The following is an 18,765-nucleotide window of genomic DNA, read 5'->3' on the forward strand; positions in this document are numbered from 1 at the left end:
ACGTTAATTTGATTATTATGAAAGTTCTGATTATTCCACACTACTATTATTGTTGGCAGGGCAACTCACATCTTGTGGTTTCATTAATTATTTGTAATATAATTACAAATAAGTTTGACTCAATCTGCTATTCTGTTCACATAAACTTCGTTCCACAGTTCACAATCAGACCTGTTAGAAGGAAGGATCAAGAACAAAGTTCTCTTCTGATTAGGATAATATGGTGGCCTAAAGTGACAAGATAAGGCACGGCAGCTAACAGGCCTTGAGGGACAGCAGTGGGTTAAGGAATCTCTGTGCCAAGATCACTCACTCTCTGTCTATGCTTAGGAGGCCTCATCCAGTGTCTGGCTGTTTCTTATATGGAGCTAAACCCCCCAGGTAGGCAGGCTCCAAAGGATGGGAGTCGGGGAGGGGGATGTAAATTCTGACAATCCAGAAGAGACTAGGTGATTACAAGATGGAATGGTTGCCATGTGCAGAGCAAAATTAGCAGGGTCTGTGGTGAATGTACTCAGCCATGAAGTTTACCAACACCACATATACAAGATTAGAATTAACACACAGGAATGGAATTAACTCCAATCCCAATTCCATGTTAGACAGAAACATACTTCACTGTAAGCATGAACTGAAAAGATGTGCACGTGTATACACAGCCACATTTTTTATTTACAACGATCCTATATTTATTTACAGTGATCCTATATTTGCCAACTCAGAAGCAAATCCCAAGTTCAATAGCACTAAGGCTGCAATGCTAACCTCACTTGCCTGAAGTACTACTGAATTCAATAGGTCTTACTTCTGAGGAGACACAGCTAGAACTGCAGCCTGAGTGTGCAAAGAAACATGATATGGAGCTGCAATCTGACAAGCACATAGCTGAACAAAGGTCTCACTAAACACTGTGATTTCTGAGTACAAAGACATAGGCTTGGGTTACAAGTCAGTCTAATTTATGTGACAGTTGGTTATTGGGGTTTTTTTAAATAAAGAAATCACACACACCCAGAAATGCAGTAGGAATAAGACTCCAAACCCAGTTTCCTAATCTAAGTCATGCCCAAATGGCACATGTGCTCTGAAACAGGCAACTGGCCTTGGACCGTAAGCCTTATGTAAACCTTGTTGACAGCAGCTGTACAATTCCTCTAGCCATCCCTGGGACTGGTTTCTGGCAGATCAGAGATATACCTGTGCCATTCAGACAAAAGGCAGCTCCCATCTCACCTTCGCTTTCTAGGCAGGTCGGCCCACTATTGAAGCACATTCAATCCCGGACTGGAAGGGAAGAGAATCCCTTTCCGAACATGACTGCACCCTGGGGCCTGTTCCCAGGGCTACCTGACGCCCTTTGGCTGGTAATTCAATTAACAAGCTCTCTTTGGAATAAATCCCAGGCATAAATGAGACGGTAAATTCTATCATGGGAGGCGGGGGAGAGCCAGAAAGCTAAAAGAAATGCCACCTGCACTTAGGACTCGCCCCCTCCCCACATTACCTAACATGACCAAATAAATAAAACCCGGTGATATTATAAAGAATTAACCCATCACTCCTCTATCAAGCAGCATTCAGGTGACAAGGGGAGGCGAAATCTCTTGTCTCCTGTACCTATAAAACGCCATTGGGAACGAAATAACTGGCTCCACACCATCCGCATCTATCCTCCATCCGGACCGGATCCAGGCCTGCTGTTGCCACCGCTCAGGCCCAATTGTGACAGACTCGTCTATCCCCGCACCAAAAGACTGCAATGATGAGAGAGAGAGATCTATCAAATCTCTTTTTAAAAACCTGTCCAGCCAATCAATGCAGTCGATTCGCTGGGCTCCGGCCCCCACCCCTGCCAGCCCCACCTAGCTATAAATAACAAAAGCCAGGCTGGTCCGGGCACCCGAGCGCTGAGACGCCGGCTAGCTCTCCACGGACGCGGGCAGAGACGGTACCTTGGTTCCGAGGAGGAGGAGGAGGAGGATGCGAAATAAATCGGAGGAGCTGCACGCTCAGCGCTGCAGCATCTGCCTCGCCCCCATCTCCCGTGCCATTTTCACATCGCCGCTGCGCTTCCTCCTCTCCGACCTCAGAGCAATCTTCCGGCTTCCAGATTTCACATGTGGCAGGTTTTCGGTTTGCTTTAAAGGAATAACAGGTACAGCACCCTGCTAGCAGAAAACCACTAGCCCCTCCGCCCAAGCAAGAGAGCAGGCGGGGTGCAGCCAGGGGAGCGGCTCCGCCCCGCCCCTAGCGGCCGAGCCGGGAATCGGAGCAGGAGGAGTCTGCGCGGCAAAAACCGTGACCCGGAGTTCACACGTGGCGCGCGTTGTGGGTGGGTGCAGAAACAGTTCCCACTCACCCACTTGCATGCATCCACATACGTGCATGTCTCGGGAGCTCTAGCGGGGAGGTTTAACGACTAAGAACAAAAGATAACTCTTGACGCGTGGGGAAGCCTTTAACATTTAAACTTTCAGCGTTAATAGAACCATAGAATTGTAGAGTTTGACTTCATCCCCAAGTCGTCTCCCAGGACTGATATATGCCAACCAATAAGATCAATAACAGAACCATGGAATTATAGGGACAAGAGTAATCTAGTCCTGTCCCCTGCAATTCAAGTCTCTTTGGCCCAGTGCTGGATTTAGGTACTCTATAAGCTTAATAAGCTATAGCTTAGGGCCCCAAAAAACTAAAAGAAATTTTTAGGGTGTCCCCAAAAATTCAAAGAAAAAAAACCTGAATGTACATTTCCAAAATATAACATAAAAAACAAATAAAATAAAACCTACATACAGCAACGGTGTTTTGTGTTGTGTAGGCTCCTATGACGTAAGTACTGTGGTACCTCAGGTTACAAACACCTCGGGTTACAAACGCTTCAGGTTACAGACTCCGCTAACCCGGAAGTAGTACCTCGGGTTAAGAACTTTACCTCAGGATGAGAACAGAAATTGCGCACTGGCAGTGCAGCGGCAGTGGGAGGCCCCATTAGCTAAAGTGGTACTTCAGGTTAAGAACGGACCTCTGGAATGAATTAAGTTCGTAACCAGAGGTACCATTGTAACGGGCCCCACCTGCTAGCCTGCTCCCTAAAATATCACTGGTTTGCTCATTTCTATATATAGGGTGCATACATTCTGCATGGATTGGTTGCATGGCAACATGTGCAAATGGCTCTCGATACCTATTAGGTCCATAAATTACCATATAGCATATATTCAACACAAAAAACAGCGACAATTTGTTGTTGACAAAGCTGGACATATAAAGGGCCCCATTACCTTCAGTAGCTCAGGGCCTCATCAAACCTCAATCCGGCCCTGGGCAGACACAACATGGGGCTTGACCCACAACCCTGAGATTAAGAGCATGCGGTGGCGATCACCTTGGTGAGGCTTTAGCATACATCGCTCCCTCCCTGCTTCCTTGACATTTAAGTCACAACACCAGAGATGAGGGATCTCTTTTGGTTCAAGGGGTGGATTACCTCAAGGGAAATTACATACCAGTGGCGGGCAGTTCCAGAGGCAAAACATGGGGGGAGCAACAAATATGCCTCTTAAGGTTTGTACCATAAACCAAAGTCAGAAGTCTTGATAGGTACAGATCTCCTGCTTAAGTAGTTAAGGAGGAGAGTGCAGGCCTGGGCCATTAAACACGGGACCTCAGGAGAGTCCTGGAGGGCAGGCAAAGCAACTTGGTGAGGTTATTTGGCCCCCTAGGCCTGAGGCTCCCCACCTCAGCTCTCCACACTTCTTTCTGAGTACATAGGATTATACTGTGAATTCCTGTTTGCCATGCAGCTGTTAAAAGCACAGGAGCCCTGTCAGGAAAAAGAGTTGGCAACTTCCCCCCTTTCGCTTAGAGAACAGGAATAATAGCAGACTGCCTGTTATAAAGAAAAAATAGAGCGAAGATTGCAAAGCATTTTATGTACTAGATTGGTATATAAAAGAGGGGTGTTATAAGCTTGGGGCTGTTATGCCAGTTTTCTAAACTTGCTTTTTAACTGCAGCCTGACACACACAAGGTGGTGGTGCTTCTGTGGTGATACAGTGATGGGGCTCAGCTGCCCAGCTTTTGGGGTTGAGATGTGGAGGCACATGGAGAAGGGCCTCAGAAAATGAGAAGCAGAGCTGTGTGTCTTCCGCGTATTGCTGCAACGTACTCTAAACCATCAACGGTTTCAAGTAGATGTTATACAGCACAGGGGATAAAACTGAAGCCCAATGAAGGCTCCACGGGCCTGAAGCAACACCCAAGGTTATCATGACCATCCAAGTAGGACTGGAACCACTGCAAAGCTGTGTCACCCACCCCTGGTTCAGACAGCCACTCCAGAAGGATACCATGGTCAACGGTAGCAAAAGCTGCTGAGAGGCTGAGGAGAATTAACAGGGACACATTTCCCCTTTCTCTCTCCTGTCAGAGCTCATCATACACAGCGACCACAGCAGTTTCTATGCCAAAACTGGGCCTAAACCCTGATTGAAATGGAAACCAGAGGCCTTCCTTTTGGGCATAGTTGGCCAATGGGTGTCAAAGAAAGATAGAACATTTTTTATGTATGCAACAACAGCAGCAAGAATACTCCTTGCCAAGTATTGGAAGACACAAGATTTACCCACCGTGGAAGAATGGCAGATGCAAGTGATTGATTACATGGAGATGGCTGAAATGACTGGCAGAATCCGGGACCAGGGAGAAGAACTGATGGAACAGGACTGGAAAAAGTTTAAGGACTATTTACAAAAACACTGTAAAATGTTTGAGTGTAAATATGATGTGGGAAGTGAAGGTAATAGGGTTTGTGGGATTTGGTTAAATGTGAATGAAAAGAAGAATGTCAAAAAGGAGAAGGGGTTATGAACAGAATAATATTATGTCACAGTATATAAGATGAGGTTAAAATAATGGAAAATTGGGACATAATAATTAGAAGAATATAAAGTTAAGCATGGGTTAAATAAGGGTTTGAATTTGCTGAATTTGATTGGAATAAAGAGGAACACAAAAAAGGGGGATGTGAGAAGGTCAAGACAGAGGGGTATGGAATTTTGTTAATACAAAAAAAGTGGATTTTTCTTTTTTTCTTTTTCTTCTGATTTTCTGTTTTCTGTTTTCTTTGCTATATATCTCTGTTTTTCTGGTGTTTCTGTTTTTTTTATGTGAGCTTTATTCATGATAATACTCTATTTGAAACGATGAAATTTCTGATTTGTAAAACCTTAATAAACATTTATTTAAAAAATAAAAATAAACCCTGATTGAAATGGTTTTAGAAAATCAGTTTCCTCAGAGAGCACCTGGATCTGGTCTGTGATGAGTGCTTTCCCCCCCTCATTGCTATTTTTCAATAAAATGAGGTGCCAGAACTCACCATAAACGCCTCCCTTGTTCTCTTGAGTCAAAGTCGCTTCAGGTTGTTGTGAGGATAAAATGAGGGGGGAGAGGAGAACTCCTTGAGCTCCTTGCAGGTAATGGGGGCTATAAATGTAATTATGTGATTTGTACGTGTGATAGGAATTTTACGGTCTTAGATCTATGGTAATCTTCATAAGTGTACCAACCAGATCAGCACAGGAAGACCAGCCTGGAACCATTTTGATTCCTAAACTGAGTAAATGTTTTCTCTACAAGGTCAAAATGGGAAACTTCCCCATTGTCTCTTTCCTCACAAATCCTGTCTTAAGGGCACATTTAAGATATAAATAGGGTGTGAGCCTGTGACCTGGCCCAGGAACTAAGTATTTATCATTACAAAAGACTAGCCAGGCTCCCCAGGAAATCCAATCAAGTAACCTGCCAGAAAGGAGATAAACAACGACAAGAGAAAAACATTAAAATTTCTGTTTTAGATCGCCTTTCCTATGATGTAGGTGTGATGTATCTGAGGGGTGGTCTTAGGTTACACCCCTTCTGTGATGTATGTATGATGTTTCTGGGGGTGGTCCTGATCTACAGGGTGGCAATTTCAAAAGTCTTTATAAGGCCTTGCACGCCATTTTTCGGGGTTCCTCTTCCTCTCCTGCGGGTGAGGGGAGCACCCTGTTGCAACAGTTCAATAAAGATCAAGCTTACTAGCTGCTTTGCTTCTCAAAATTCTCTGGTTGGCCTCTGTTATTCTCTCCTACCAATAGGGAACCTATGTAAGGACTCTATATGGGCTCTTGGATACCCCATAAGGGAAAAGGGCAATTTTTGTTTACAACATACCCCACCAATCTGACTGGGTTGCCCCAGCCACTCTGGGTGGCTTCTAACACATATAAAAACATAATAAAACTGTTAAATAGTGGGTGAACATATCAGACGACACAGCAATTCTTCAAACAGCTCTTGTTTATTCACAGGCCAGAACAGAACTGAACAGCAAACAGCTCAGCCGGCCTGCTTTTATAGGCAGCCGGCTGTCAACATTGTAGCAACAACAACCCAGGGTTTCCCGCCTAAAGTAACTGACGTGGACCTGAGTGAAAACTATATGCACGATACTCCTGGTGGTCAGGGTGAGAACTTCAATACATAACACCCCTCCCCACCGAGATAAGGCATTAGTTACAATCATAGTGGTTCCATTACATACTGCAGTACCCTTATTGATTTCAGTAAGGCACATAAGCATATTAATTGACCCTATTCACCATACAGCTTTACATGTGCAGTTTGTCCAGTGAACATAGTCTTTTAAATACGCTGGGTGCTTGGAAACCCTGCTGCATCGCCGAGGGTCAGTACCAGAGTCGGGTGGCCTTCCGATTCTGGCTGCGACTGTGGTGCGACCAAATGTGGCATTGAGCCCGAGTTCCCTGGCTCCACTGCTGTCGAAGGAACCGCCATGAGCGGACTCGGTGGACGGTCAGGCACGGCAGTGGTCTGAGTCTCTGGAGAGCCAGGCAGACCCACTGAAATGGCTCGGCTCGGCTCCATGCCCTCAGTTTGTGAGGAAGATGTAGGTGGAGCCTCACTTTCCATTAACGACTGCTCCAGAGCTGGGGCCACAGCTGGGCGCACAGCGGTAGTGTCCAAATCCCCAACCCTGCGCCTTAGCTGGTCTATGTGTCGGCGCCACAAGTGTCCGTTCTCAAGTGCCACCTGGTATGAACGGGGCCCTGTGAAACCCACTACCATGGTTGGCACCCAAGGAATGTCCCCCACAAAGTTCCGGGCAAAAACCTGATCCCCTGGAATAAAGGACCGTGGCGCGTTAGTACAGCCCGGGGGCTTGGCCACACCAAAGTCTGGGTGCAGCCCATCAAGCAGAGACCTGAGGAGGCGGCCCATAAGCAGTTCTGCTGGGCTCAGCCATGTGGCTGCATGAGGGGTGATGTGCTGCACGAGCAAGTATTCAGTGACCCGCTCGTGCCAGTCCCTCTGTTCCAGGCGCACCAGTGTCTCTTTTGCTGAGCACACCATTCTTTCTGCCTGCCAGTTGCTGGCCGGGTGAAATGGTGCCGTTAGGGCATGGCAGATGCCCAGCCCCAAGAGGTACCTTTCAAAGGTGCCCGACGTGAACTGAGGTCTGTTGTCCGAGACGAGGACATCAGAACACCCATGAGTTGCAAACAGACCCCACAGCACCCGGATGACGACTTCGGTAGTGGTGGAGGGCATCAGGGCCACCTCCAGCCATTTGGAATAGGCGTCCACCACTACCATAAAGGTCCGGTCATGAAAGGGGCCGGCCAGATCGATGTGCACCCTCGACCAGGGTGCCTTGGGCGTCTCCCAGGTGTTGCCCTTAGCTGCCGGAGGTGCAGGTCTCGACTCTTGGCATGCTTGACAGGAGGCAACCCACGAAGTGATGGCATCGTTCATGTTAGGCCACCAGACGTAACACCGAGCCAATGCCTTCATTTTGACGATTCCCGGGTGACCGATGTGCAGAGCCTCGAGGACGCGTTGGCAGAGTCTTTGGGGAACCACGACGAGAGCTCGGGCTGTCTGGTTGCGATGTGGCCCCTCCTGGAACATCGCCGACAGATGGCGTCTCTGAACCGACACTTGGCATGGGAATGGTTGCCTCCACAGCCGGCCCATTCTGATTGGCCCGTGGACTTCTGTTTGAACTTCCCGCGCTCCTGCTTTGTCTGGTGCACGTCATCATCTTCACCGGAGGATGCCTCATCACTGCTGGCCTCTTCATGATTTACTGGGACTGGCTTCCTAGCCAGACGCGGGCTATTGGCCGTGCGGATTTCCTGGGTGGAGAGTTCAGAAGCTTCTGAGGCCAGGGCCTCCTCAATGGTTTTCTGCAGCGTAAGGTCTGGCTTGGCGTGGAGACACCATTGCAGACGGATGTCCCGGACCCCGCAGACGATTCGATCTATCAGGGCATCATCTAAGTCTCGGAACTCGCAGTGCATTGCAACCTGTTGGAGAGCGGCAGTGTAGTTGTTAATTGACTCCCCCTCTGCCTGGTTCCGGTGGTAAAATGCATGGCGGGCAGCAATCTTGGATGGCTTTGGCGCATAGTGGTTGCGGAGCTTCTCTTGAATTGTGTCCCATGGCTCTGCCTGGACTGCTAGAGGCGCAACCAATGCTTGGGCCGTCGCAAACACTTCGGGGCCACAAAGGCTGAGGAAGAGGCTCCGCTTCTGCTCTACAGATGCTCTTGTCAGCTCATTTGCTTGGAGGCAGCAGTCGAACCGAGCGTGGTAGGAGTCCCATGATTCAGAGGCTGGGGCAAATGGCGGTAGAGGCACGAGTGAAGCCATGGTTCCGATGCCGACATGGAGGGCCATGGATGGAACACAGTGCTCTAGCCAGAACGGTCAGCTCTGAATTGATTCTGCTCTGTGATTTCACTCAGTGTTTCAGCTCCGTGATTCAGCTCAGCTCAGAGGGTGGCCGCGTCTGGCTGTGCTCTGATGTCCATCCATCCTACCTTTGTCGCCAGTGTTAAATAGTGGGTGAACATGTCAGACGACACAGCGATTCTTCAAACAGCTCTTGTTTATTCAGAGGCCAGAACAGAACTGAACAGCAAACAGCTCAGCCGGCCTGCTTTTATAGGCAGCCAGCTGTCAACATTGTAGCAACAACAACCCAGGGTTTCCCGCCTAAAGTAAGTGACGTGGACCTGAGTGAAAACTATATACACGATACTCCTGGTGGCTAGGGTAAAAACATTAAAAGCCTCCCTATACAGGGCTGCCTTCAGAGGTTTTATAGTCGCTCATCTCCTTGTCACCTGTAGGGAAGGCATTCCACAAGGAGGCTGCCACCACCGAGAAGGCCCTCTGCCTGGTTCCCTGCAACCTTACTTCTCTCAGTGAGGGAACCACCAGAAGACCCTCGGAGAAGGACCTCAGTGCCCGGGCTGAATGATGGAGGTGAAAACACACCTTCAGGTATACTGGGCTGAGGCCGTTTAGGGCTTTTAAGGTGAGCACCAACATGGAATGGTGCTCAGAAACATACTGGAAGCCATTCAATCAATCAATCAATCAATTGGGAAAGAGCATGGATAGGGAATATCAGGCTCGCAGGTTGTGAGTCTGTGGCCTCCTCACAGTGAGAAGGACTGAAGCCTTCCCCTCTCCCACTGCAGTTTCATGGCTGGCTGGAGGAGACACCCTCCCAGTTAACTGATGGACAGGCCACCCCCAACCTGGGGCTCTCAGGTTTTGGGGGCTCTTAATCTCAGTCATAGTGGCTGAAGCCGATGGGAGCTGACAGTGAACACACACACACATGCCATGCTGGGATTAGAGGTGTAGGAAGGGGGAGCAGGGGGGTGACATTCAGTGCACTGCCTGCCTGTGACTCCCAAGCCTACCCCGAGCTGTCAATATGGTGGGGGTTTGACAAAAACAATTTCCACATGAGGTACCACCTGACCTTGCTATGCCTCTGTCCCCTATACTTCCTGCTTTGGACTGGTCAATAAATCTTAAAGGGGACATGCAGCAACCTAGGAATATAAGTCCCTTAATAAATTTGGCCCTAGATTTGGCCTTCACAGAGGACATAAACAAGGCCAATTTGAGAAATAAATTGGGGGAAACCGGTGAGCTTATACAGAGGCGTTCTTTTGAGCTCAGTAAAAGCCAGCCCAGACAACAAGGCATTTCTAAATGCACACAAACAGAAGAGAGAGACACTGACCTCCAGGATCAGCTTCATATGGTTTGCTTAGAATTAACCCTCATCAAAAACTTTCTTACAGTAAGCAATGGGCTGCTTACAACTTTGGTGGAAAATTTTACAACTCAAGAGAGAGCTTTAGAGCCAAAAGATACTGAAAGGACATCTAGACAAACCCAGCTGGTGATCACTGTCCTCCCCCCAACCTTGAGGCCGATGGATTCCTCCTCACCCGTTGCTCAAAAGATCAGAAATCAAACTTCGCAGGCCTCTGCTTGGCATTTAGGCGAAACATTTTAAATAGTGCCCTTGAAAGCGACTACCCAGCTGAATTCACCTACCTATCTGGCTCCAGAATGAGCGCTATAAACTATATAACTGTTTCTAGGGATCTCCTTCCTTATGCTAAGACCCTAGAAGTTATGCCTAAATTTGACAGTGATCACTTCCCAATTCTCCTTCAGCCAAAATCCTTCATTCAAGAGATACGTACAACCCTTCCTAATGCCAGCAGGAAGAACTTACTGCTGAGCCAAATGATCTAAACCAAATGATAAGTGAACTACTGGCCTCAAATTGCTTACAGTGCCTTTGGTCTGCCCTAATACAGGTGGCGCTGTGGGTTAAACCACAGAGCCTAGGACTTGCCAATCAGAAGGTTGGCGGTTCCAATCCCCGCGACGGGGTGAGCTCCCGTTGCTCGGTCCCTGCTCCTGCCAACCTAGCAGTTCGAATCTCCCTTCTAATTTTAAAAGTGGCATGTACCATTCTTTCCCCCATATTTTATCCTCACAACAAACCTGTGAGGTAGGATAGGCTGAGAGATAGTGACTGGTCCAAGGTAGTAACAGTAATCATCAACATCATCATCAATTTGTACTCCTCATTTTTCCCTGACAGGGACTCAAGGCAGCTTACAGATAAAAATAAGAACAGCTAAAAACATAGAAAAAACAGTAATTAAAAACAAATAAACATTGATACAATTAAAACTATATACTGTATATACATATAGAATTTTATTAAAACCATACAAACTATAAAAAAACAGCACAGCACTGACCCTTTCATTAATAGCAATCAGTTCCCAAAAGCCTGTGGGAACAAGAACGTCAACTGCCAGTGGAAAGACAAGGAGGGAGCCAGTCTAGCTTCTCCAGGGAGGGAGTTTCAGAGTCTGGGAGCAATCAATGAGAAGGCATATGCACACTGATGCTGATTTCCTCCTTGCTAGCACAGTCACCTTTTCACAGGGATCAGTCCTGTGCCTTTCACAGCAACCCAACATGCAGAAATTTTAGCATGCAATCCATTTTCTGAAATGATGCTAAACTGGTGCCTTCAAGGCTTAGTAGGAATTTGAACCCTGGCCTCCCAGATCGCCCAGTCCTAACTGCACTGCTGCCGGTAACATTGGCTCCTGTTAGCGTTGCAAGTGCAGTGGTAACACCAAGAAGCTGTGTTGCCAACTTTTCCTTCTCTTGTGCCTTTCACAGCAGCTCGAACTGTCGTACAGTAGTAACGCTTGTCACCCTATGGTAAAGGCTTCACCTGTTTCCCAGGACTTGTGAGCAGGGACTACACAAGTGAAGATCCCAACACACTTGGTTTGGTCGAAGAGCTACTGAAATGAGGAATCAGCAAGTAAAGTTCTTCAAGGTATGGAGAGGTTATCGCCTGCTGATCTCTGCAGATCAAGCTACAGTTAATGCCACAAATGCTAGCCTGGTTGATTTCGTCTCCCCGCTCCACCCCCAAACTGTAGGCAACCCTACTCAGAATAATGTTGCCACTGCATCACTCTTCAAAAGTACGGTAAAACAAGTAAAGGAAACACTAGGGTTAGGCTATGTGGCGGCCTGCATGAGGTTTGATTAGAGCTCCCATTGCCCCTGATTACCATGTGGGCTGGGAATCATGGGAGTTGTAGTCAAGAACATCTGGAAACCATCACACGGGCTACCACTGCTGTACCCACTGGTTCAGTTACGCCATTTTATTTATTTATTTGTTTGTTTAAAATTTTATTTTCTAGCAGACATGTTTACACAAAATTCCCCTTTTAAGTTAGTGATTCATACTTCCTGCAATAAACTATTTTAAGGAGCAGATTTGGCAAAGAATGGAATGAAACAACCAATAATAATAATAAAAACAAAGCCAAATATATACCACAATCACAGCTGATTTTCAAACCAACACATTTCACCAAAATTGGGGGATGAAAAGGAAAAGGAACAAAATCCACTAAGTCGTCATTTTCTCAGTGCTTCAAAAAGTGACCTATCTTCACCATCCCTTTTCAAGTCTGTGCAGATGCCAGAACGAGTTGTCTTGCTAGAGAACAGAGAGCCAGATTTACATGATCTGCAGCCCCTGGATCGAGGACTCTAATGTCTTGAAGTCCCAGATGGTCATTGCTCCATCAATACCAGTGGTGCAGAACTTGCGGCAATCTCGTTTGTCCACCTCATAAATAGACACTTGGGTGATGCTGTTCTGATGCAGCGTCTCCAAAGTAGTGTTGTGATCCTCTGTAGTGGCTCTCTTGTCCATGTTGCGGAAACGTTCCATGGCCGAAATATTGCGTTGTATGCTCTGCTTGGGAATGTCCAGCTTGGAGACAAAGGTGAGGGTACCATGGTCGTCACAGCTGAAGAGCATCGGGCAGCAATCATGGCCAGCAGCAACCACACTGCTGTCGTTCTCCGAGACGAACGACACTCAGCAATGGGAGGAATTCTGTTTTCAATTGCGAGATCATCATGTTTTTGGGGGCATCTGCAACCGACACAGTGCTATCATGGCTGACCCAGGCAAGGCGGTTGCCACTGGCGGAAAAACTGACGCTGTGGACCCAACCACCACTTCCTGCACCACCAAATTCAGCCGTCAGCTGCCCAAAGAGCATTTTGGATCCCCAGGGTGTGCTGGCCGGTTTCTCATCCGCTTCCTTAATGTAAGCTGAAAACACTCTGCATTTGAAATCACAGGATCCTGCTGCAAGCAGAACATTGTTGGGGTGCCAATCTAGGCTAAGAACAGTGGAGCGAATGGGCTTCTTAATGTGCTTGCTCACCCACCAGTCATTTTCAGACTCAAAGTAGCACACAGATATGAGTCGAGCTCCACTTCCAACAGCAAATTTGTTCTCCAAAAGAGACCACTTCACAAAGGTGGCTGCTCGGTTGATCCTCAGAATCACCAGTGTTGGCTTCCACACTCCTTCCTTCTGACTCCAGACGTAAGCGTTATGGTCAGCACCACAAGTGACAATGTGGTCGCTCTTGGGGGCCCAGTCAATGCCTGTGGTGTGTCTATTGTGCTCTTTGAGCTCATGAGCTTTCACCCACTGGTTCCCACTCTTCTTATAGATGTGAACTTCATGATTATTAGGGCTAATGGCAATCTGAGTTTGGTCCCTGTTCCAGGCGTGACAGGTTATTGGCTCTAGTAAGAACTGGTGCAGAGACATTCTGAACAAGGAATGATCTTAAAGCGTCAAGAGGAATGAAGCGTCCGGGCCTGAGGAAAGCGGCGGGGTGTGGAGGCCGGGGGCTGCTCGCAGACTCTGGCCAGTCAACACGACTCCGCTCCGAGCGGCGCTCTCTGAGGGAATCCAGTTACGCCATTTTAGACCTGGTGTTATGAGAAGGGCTTCTCTTGTAATTTCTAGGTTAGATTACTGCAACACATTATATATGGGGCTGCCTCTGAAGACTGTTCATAAACTTCAACTGGTCAAGTAGCTCAAGGGGGCAAGTCAGGTGGAGCATATTAAACCAATCCTGACCCAACTGCATTGGCTGCTGATTAGTTTCCAGGCCCAAATCAAAGTGATGGTTTTGACCTATAAAGGCCTTTAACGGCTAAGGACAACAATACCTCAAGGACGGTTGCCTCTCTCCATATGAACAGACCCAGAGTTTCTGATCATCCTCTTTGTGTGCCTCCCACACATGAGGTTCGGAGGTGTTAACATGAGAACAGACCTTTTCTGTGGTGGCTCCCTACTTCAGGAATGCTCTCCCCAGAGAAGCTTGCCTGGTACCTTCATTACATATCTTTAGAGGCCAGGCAAAAATATTCCTTTTATCCCAGGCCTTTAGCTAATTGTTTAATCTAAGGCCTTTTAAACTTTTTGTGGCGGGGTGGCATCATTGTTTTTGTTTTTGTTACTATGGTATGTATTTTTGTGTTTTTATATTGTAAACTGCCCTGTGATCCTCAGGTGAAGGGTGATATAGAAATTTAATACAGAAAGGATTCACATGCTTAAGCTATATTCTGTCTTTTCACCTCTTAGTCAATAAAACATAGGCTGATTGAGGCAATGAATGCATAATCCAGATCTAGTCTCTCTCATCCATCTGAAAGACTCTGGCTGCAGCACATCTTTAGTAGCCTAGAAAACAGTATGTGCTGCCTTGAGATAGTACAAAGCTTTCCATTATCTTATTGGCTGGACTCCTAGTGGAGCTGTTCTGTGTGTAGGGAAAGTTCTTGGGTCCTGCCCCAAACACAATGCCTGATTCACAGAGCAAGCAAGTAGCTCTAACTTCAAAGGTCACAGAGGCTCAAGAGCTTGGGCTCCTTTCACATTGATTCCCACAGAATTTCAATAGGACTTGCAACCCGGGGCAGGCAAGTAGTCCAGTCACTGCTTGATTTTACATTACAGAGGTTTCAGGGCTCAAGCCAACCACCTGAGTTTGTGGGGAGGTTTAATCAGTACCCTGGAATAAAGGGAGTGGAGAAGGAAATTTTTGGGAGAGTGTAACACATTTTGCCACCCAAAGTGACTGCAGTGTGCACAGTCTGGAGAGATGGGGGAGGGATATTCCATAAAATATCTACAGGTATCACCCATCTTAGGATAGTGCTCTCCCTTTCCTTTCAAGGGGAAATCTCACCTATGCAGGAATCATTGCAGGAGAATCTGCCTCAACCAATAGTGGCCTTGGCTCCTCAGGAGCTGTCTCTGTTAGCAGCTCTGGAGCACAGGGTCAGTCAGTGCATGGGAGGTGTCAGTATGGGCACAGAGGGAAACAGCACTCCCTGGAATCACCCCCAGACCTTGCAGTTTCATGCCCAGGGACAGGGAAGCCACAATCCCATGTGATCTGGACAGCACCAGCAATCCTATGAGGGAAACAGAAGGGGGGGGGCAGATGGGCAGAGCACCACCAATCTGTCAACATAGAGCCAATCCTGTACCCACAGAATGCCCAGTCAACCACCAGCAAACTTAGGGTACAACTAAGAAACATGAGGGGAGGACAAACAGTGTTATGAGGTGTGTGGGTGTGGGTCAGTCTGGATGAAACCCTGGTTCCCCTTCCAAACCTGGGATCCTATATCTGTGAGGGTAGAATGCGCAAGGGGAAGCTTGCTACACCACTTCCTTTGTCAAGGAAATGGCTTGGGCTGACTAGTTTACTGCAAATTATGAGTCCAAAGAAGTTGCCAGAGAAGCAAATGGGTGGGTCTTCCACACACTCTCACCTGGCTGGAGGTAACAGGACAATAACCAGAGTTGTATGTGAAAGTAAGCTGAAAGCAGACTGGAAGCTGGAGACAAAGAGAGATGTTTGCTCTCTGCTGGACTGTGAGGCTTTGCTGGAAATCTAATGGACACAATATATGCTGGAGTGTTAATGTTGTGAGCCCCTCCATCCTATGTTCATTTTGTATGCATGTGAAAATAAAATCATATATCTTGGACACCACAGTCTCCACTGACCTTTAGTCCAAAGGAAACCAAACCCTGGGTGAGCACTTTGAGTCTAGAGTCTCTCACCACTTAGAGATTGGAGTGGCACGTGACAATATTCTCCTTTTAGGGCTTCATGAGGACAACAGAAAAAGGGTCACAGGGTGGGCAGCATAGGCTTCAGTTGTTACGACTGCTTGCTGCTGTGGTACTACCTGAGGTGGTGCTACCTTGGGGGTACCAGAAGGATCAATCCCCTGCTCTCTTCACTGGGTGTCTGGCACACCCTCTGCCTTCTTTGTGGAAACCCTCTTCTTCACAGGAGCTGGTGGGTCATTGTTGCTAACCTGGCTTTACTCTCTCTCATTCACAGGATCTGGCCGGAGTCGGTAGGAAAATCGCATGACACAAACACTAACCACCCTCATCCCCATCTCAGATGTTCTCTTGACAAGGTCCATGCCTCTTCCACACACTGCCTCCAATAGCACTTTGGAGCTGAACACCTTATTGCCTGGGTCCAGGGCACCAGACCAAAGCCTCTCCAAAGGACACACTCATCTAGAATGGTTCCCTCACATGCCTAAGGATGACAAGATTAACTGTAATTCCAATTAACTGTAATTCCAATTACAGTTACAGCAGGAGTCAAGCAAGCAGAAGATGGAAGCCAAGGGTACTCATGTTTCTCATGAGTCATGACCCACCAGAAAGTGAGGGCAATCATCATCATCATCATCATTATAAAATACCTACAGAAATATCTGAGATAAGGAGTTTGGCCAAGCCAAGAATTATCCTAGCAACTGCAAAGCTATCCTAGCAAAAATGTCAGTGTTTAAAAGGAAATGTGTATGATTTTTCATAAAGCACAGACCGCCAGGATCCTGCAATAAACACACATCAGGAAGCCCCCTAGGAATCACTGAAAGCTGTGGAATGGCTTTTGCCTGATTGTGCGAATGCTATAGGACTAGTAAGTCCCAAAATTCAAAGGGGTTTTACTGCCACATAAGGGGAGAAAGGGCTCTTCTCATGGCTCTATTCATATTAATGTAGTCGTTTTAGTTCTGCCTGTAGTGATTTATTATAGATTCTGTTTTTGATATTTTGTTGTAACCCACCCAAGGAATGTATGTTTGTGGGCTGTTATATAAATCTAATTAATAATAATAATGACAACTATTAATTGAATTAATGAGACATTATTAATAGGAAGGTTATTATTAATAGCAACAATAGAACAGCATTTTAGAAAAGGACAAATCCTGGGGCCCAGGAGACAACAGCCATTCCAAGTGAATTAAAACGGGTCATGCAGCCTGCGTGCTCCAGCTTCAGGTAGGGCATCGGCTCACCGAATCCCTTCCATAGCTCTTGTCCAGGGCCACTGAATGTGGATTAATTACTCCTTGACATGTTTTCACTATGCTCTTGTGCTAATATTCAGGAAAGCTATAGTAAGTGCTAAAATAATATTCCCCCATTAAACTTTAAATGCATTATACAGTATTCAAGATCACCGTGCTTCCACAGGGGTGTCGAAATAATCCGGATTAAATTATCTAGATTTTAAAAACAAAACAGAACAGAACACGGAGCCACGCATCTGCAGGCAGCTGGCGCGCGCCGTCAAGCGGTATTTACGGATTGCGCAGCAGCCCCTCTAGTCCTGCAGGCGCTCGCTGTTCTGATTGGCTGCCGAGCGCCGAGCTGAGCGTCCCGCGACGCGCTTCTTCCTCGTTTAGCCGCAGCCCAATACGGGCGCTCGCTCTCCTGATTGGCTGACGGGAGAGACCCAATCCCCTTTTACCATGTTTCTCCAACGAACGCTTCACTCCCCCGCCCTTCCCGGCAGCCAATGGAAAGGCTCCCGCGCAATAATAGTCATCGGAGCCGCCCCCTCCCGTAGAGGAAGGGCGGAAGTAGCCTCCGCGGAGGCTGCCAGTAAAGGCGAGAAGCCGGAGGGAGCCGCGCGAGGAAGATGGCGCCGGCGCGACGCCTCTCGGGGTCCTGGGTGCCTCGGCTGCTCCTCCTCCTCCTGGCCGGGGCTCTGGCGCTGGGGCGCAGCGAGGCGCTGGGCGCGCTCAACCTCCACGAGCTCAGCGAGCTGAAGTACGGCATTGAAATCGGCGCCGAGCCCGTGATGGCCGGGCAGGTATGGCTGGCTGGGCCGAGCTGAGGCGATGGTGGCGGGCAGGGAAGCGCCGGAGAGTCCAGCAGAAGCGGCAAAAGAAGCCTGGCGGCGCCTCGGGAAAGACCTGCGCTCCTTGTTGTTGTTGTCGTCGTCCTCCTCGTCATTACTGTGGCAGAAGGTTCCGCGGGCCCGAGGCCAACTCCTCAGGCGCCGCCGCCAACTCCATAGGGCTCTCGCCCCTTCATCAACTCGTGCCAGGCTTCTGAGGGGCCGCAAGGCGCTGCGCTGGCTCTGCTCGCCTCGAGAGGCTTCCCAGGGCGACCCCCCCCCCATGAGAGCCGCCCCCGACCAGGTCCTGTTGGATCTCTTGTTTGTTGATGCGTTCATTGTGTGGGTTTTTGCTGCGTTTTATAAGTATTGTACCCTCGCTTTGGGGGTTATTTGCAATGAAGAGCCAGGTAACTAATTGTATGAATAAATAAAACAAATCTGTCTGCAATAAACAACAGGTAGGGGTCCTCTGTCCCATTAAAGCGTAGCAAGATATTATTTTAAATTATTATTATTATGTATTCAGTTTATATACCACACTCTATCCAAAGATCCCTGGGTGGTGTACAACATTAATAACATTTTTTAATGCAGAATAATAAAACAGTATATACAGCAAAATAATAAAAAACCATAGTAACGTCCCCCCCACATTCAACAGGCCATAGGTAATTTAATGGATGAACACCTGGGTAAAGAGGAATGTTTTTGACTGGTGCCTAAAGACATGTAATTATGGTGGTAGGTGAGCTTCCCTTGGGAGACCAGGATA

The 18,765-nt window shown here is 47.6% G+C and overlaps 3 protein-coding genes across 8 annotated transcripts in view; 1 reads left to right on the forward strand and 2 right to left on the reverse strand.

Annotated features, from left to right (window-relative positions):
- The window catches only part of B4GALNT1 (beta-1,4-N-acetyl-galactosaminyltransferase 1), a 37,897-nt gene extending 35,675 nt beyond the window's left edge, over positions 1-2,222 (reverse strand). Inside the window, exons 1-2 of one of the 4 annotated variants that reach the window (XM_053370936.1) lie at positions 1,953-2,222; positions 1,618-1,754 (exon numbers count right to left, since the gene is read on the reverse strand). Coding sequence is in view for 1 of the 4 variants with exons in the window: in XM_053370952.1 (XP_053226927.1) it covers positions 1,618-1,631 (14 nt within the window). In the remaining 3 variants the exon portion in view is untranslated. The remainder of the gene's footprint in view (positions 1-1,617; positions 1,755-1,952) is intronic. The other 3 variants (XM_053370952.1, XM_053370930.1, XM_053370961.1) reach the window with 3 other exon arrangements.
- A 9,870-nt stretch (positions 2,223-12,092) lies between these two features.
- LOC128404912 (actin-related protein 2/3 complex subunit 1A-like) lies at positions 12,093-13,705 on the reverse strand. The gene is given in 2 exon segments (XM_053370993.1): positions 12,093-12,817; positions 12,819-13,705. Coding segments are annotated over 2 exon segments (1,116 nt in total). The 5' UTR covers positions 13,568-13,705; the 3' UTR covers positions 12,093-12,450.
- A 4,041-nt stretch (positions 13,706-17,746) lies between these two features.
- OS9 (OS9 endoplasmic reticulum lectin) overlaps positions 17,747-18,765 on the forward strand; it is a 38,380-nt gene continuing 37,361 nt past the window's right edge. For all 3 annotated transcript variants that reach the window (XM_053371007.1, XM_053371016.1, XM_053371026.1), the window contains exon 1: positions 17,747-17,963. In XM_053371007.1, coding sequence (XP_053226982.1) covers positions 17,790-17,963 — 174 coding nt within the window. In that variant the 5' untranslated portion in view covers positions 17,747-17,789. The remainder of the gene's footprint in view (positions 17,964-18,765) is intronic.

Source organism: Podarcis raffonei, chromosome 2 (genome assembly GCF_027172205.1).
Source record: "Podarcis raffonei isolate rPodRaf1 chromosome 2, rPodRaf1.pri, whole genome shotgun sequence".
Classification (NCBI taxonomy): Eukaryota; Metazoa; Chordata; class Lepidosauria; order Squamata; family Lacertidae; genus Podarcis; species Podarcis raffonei.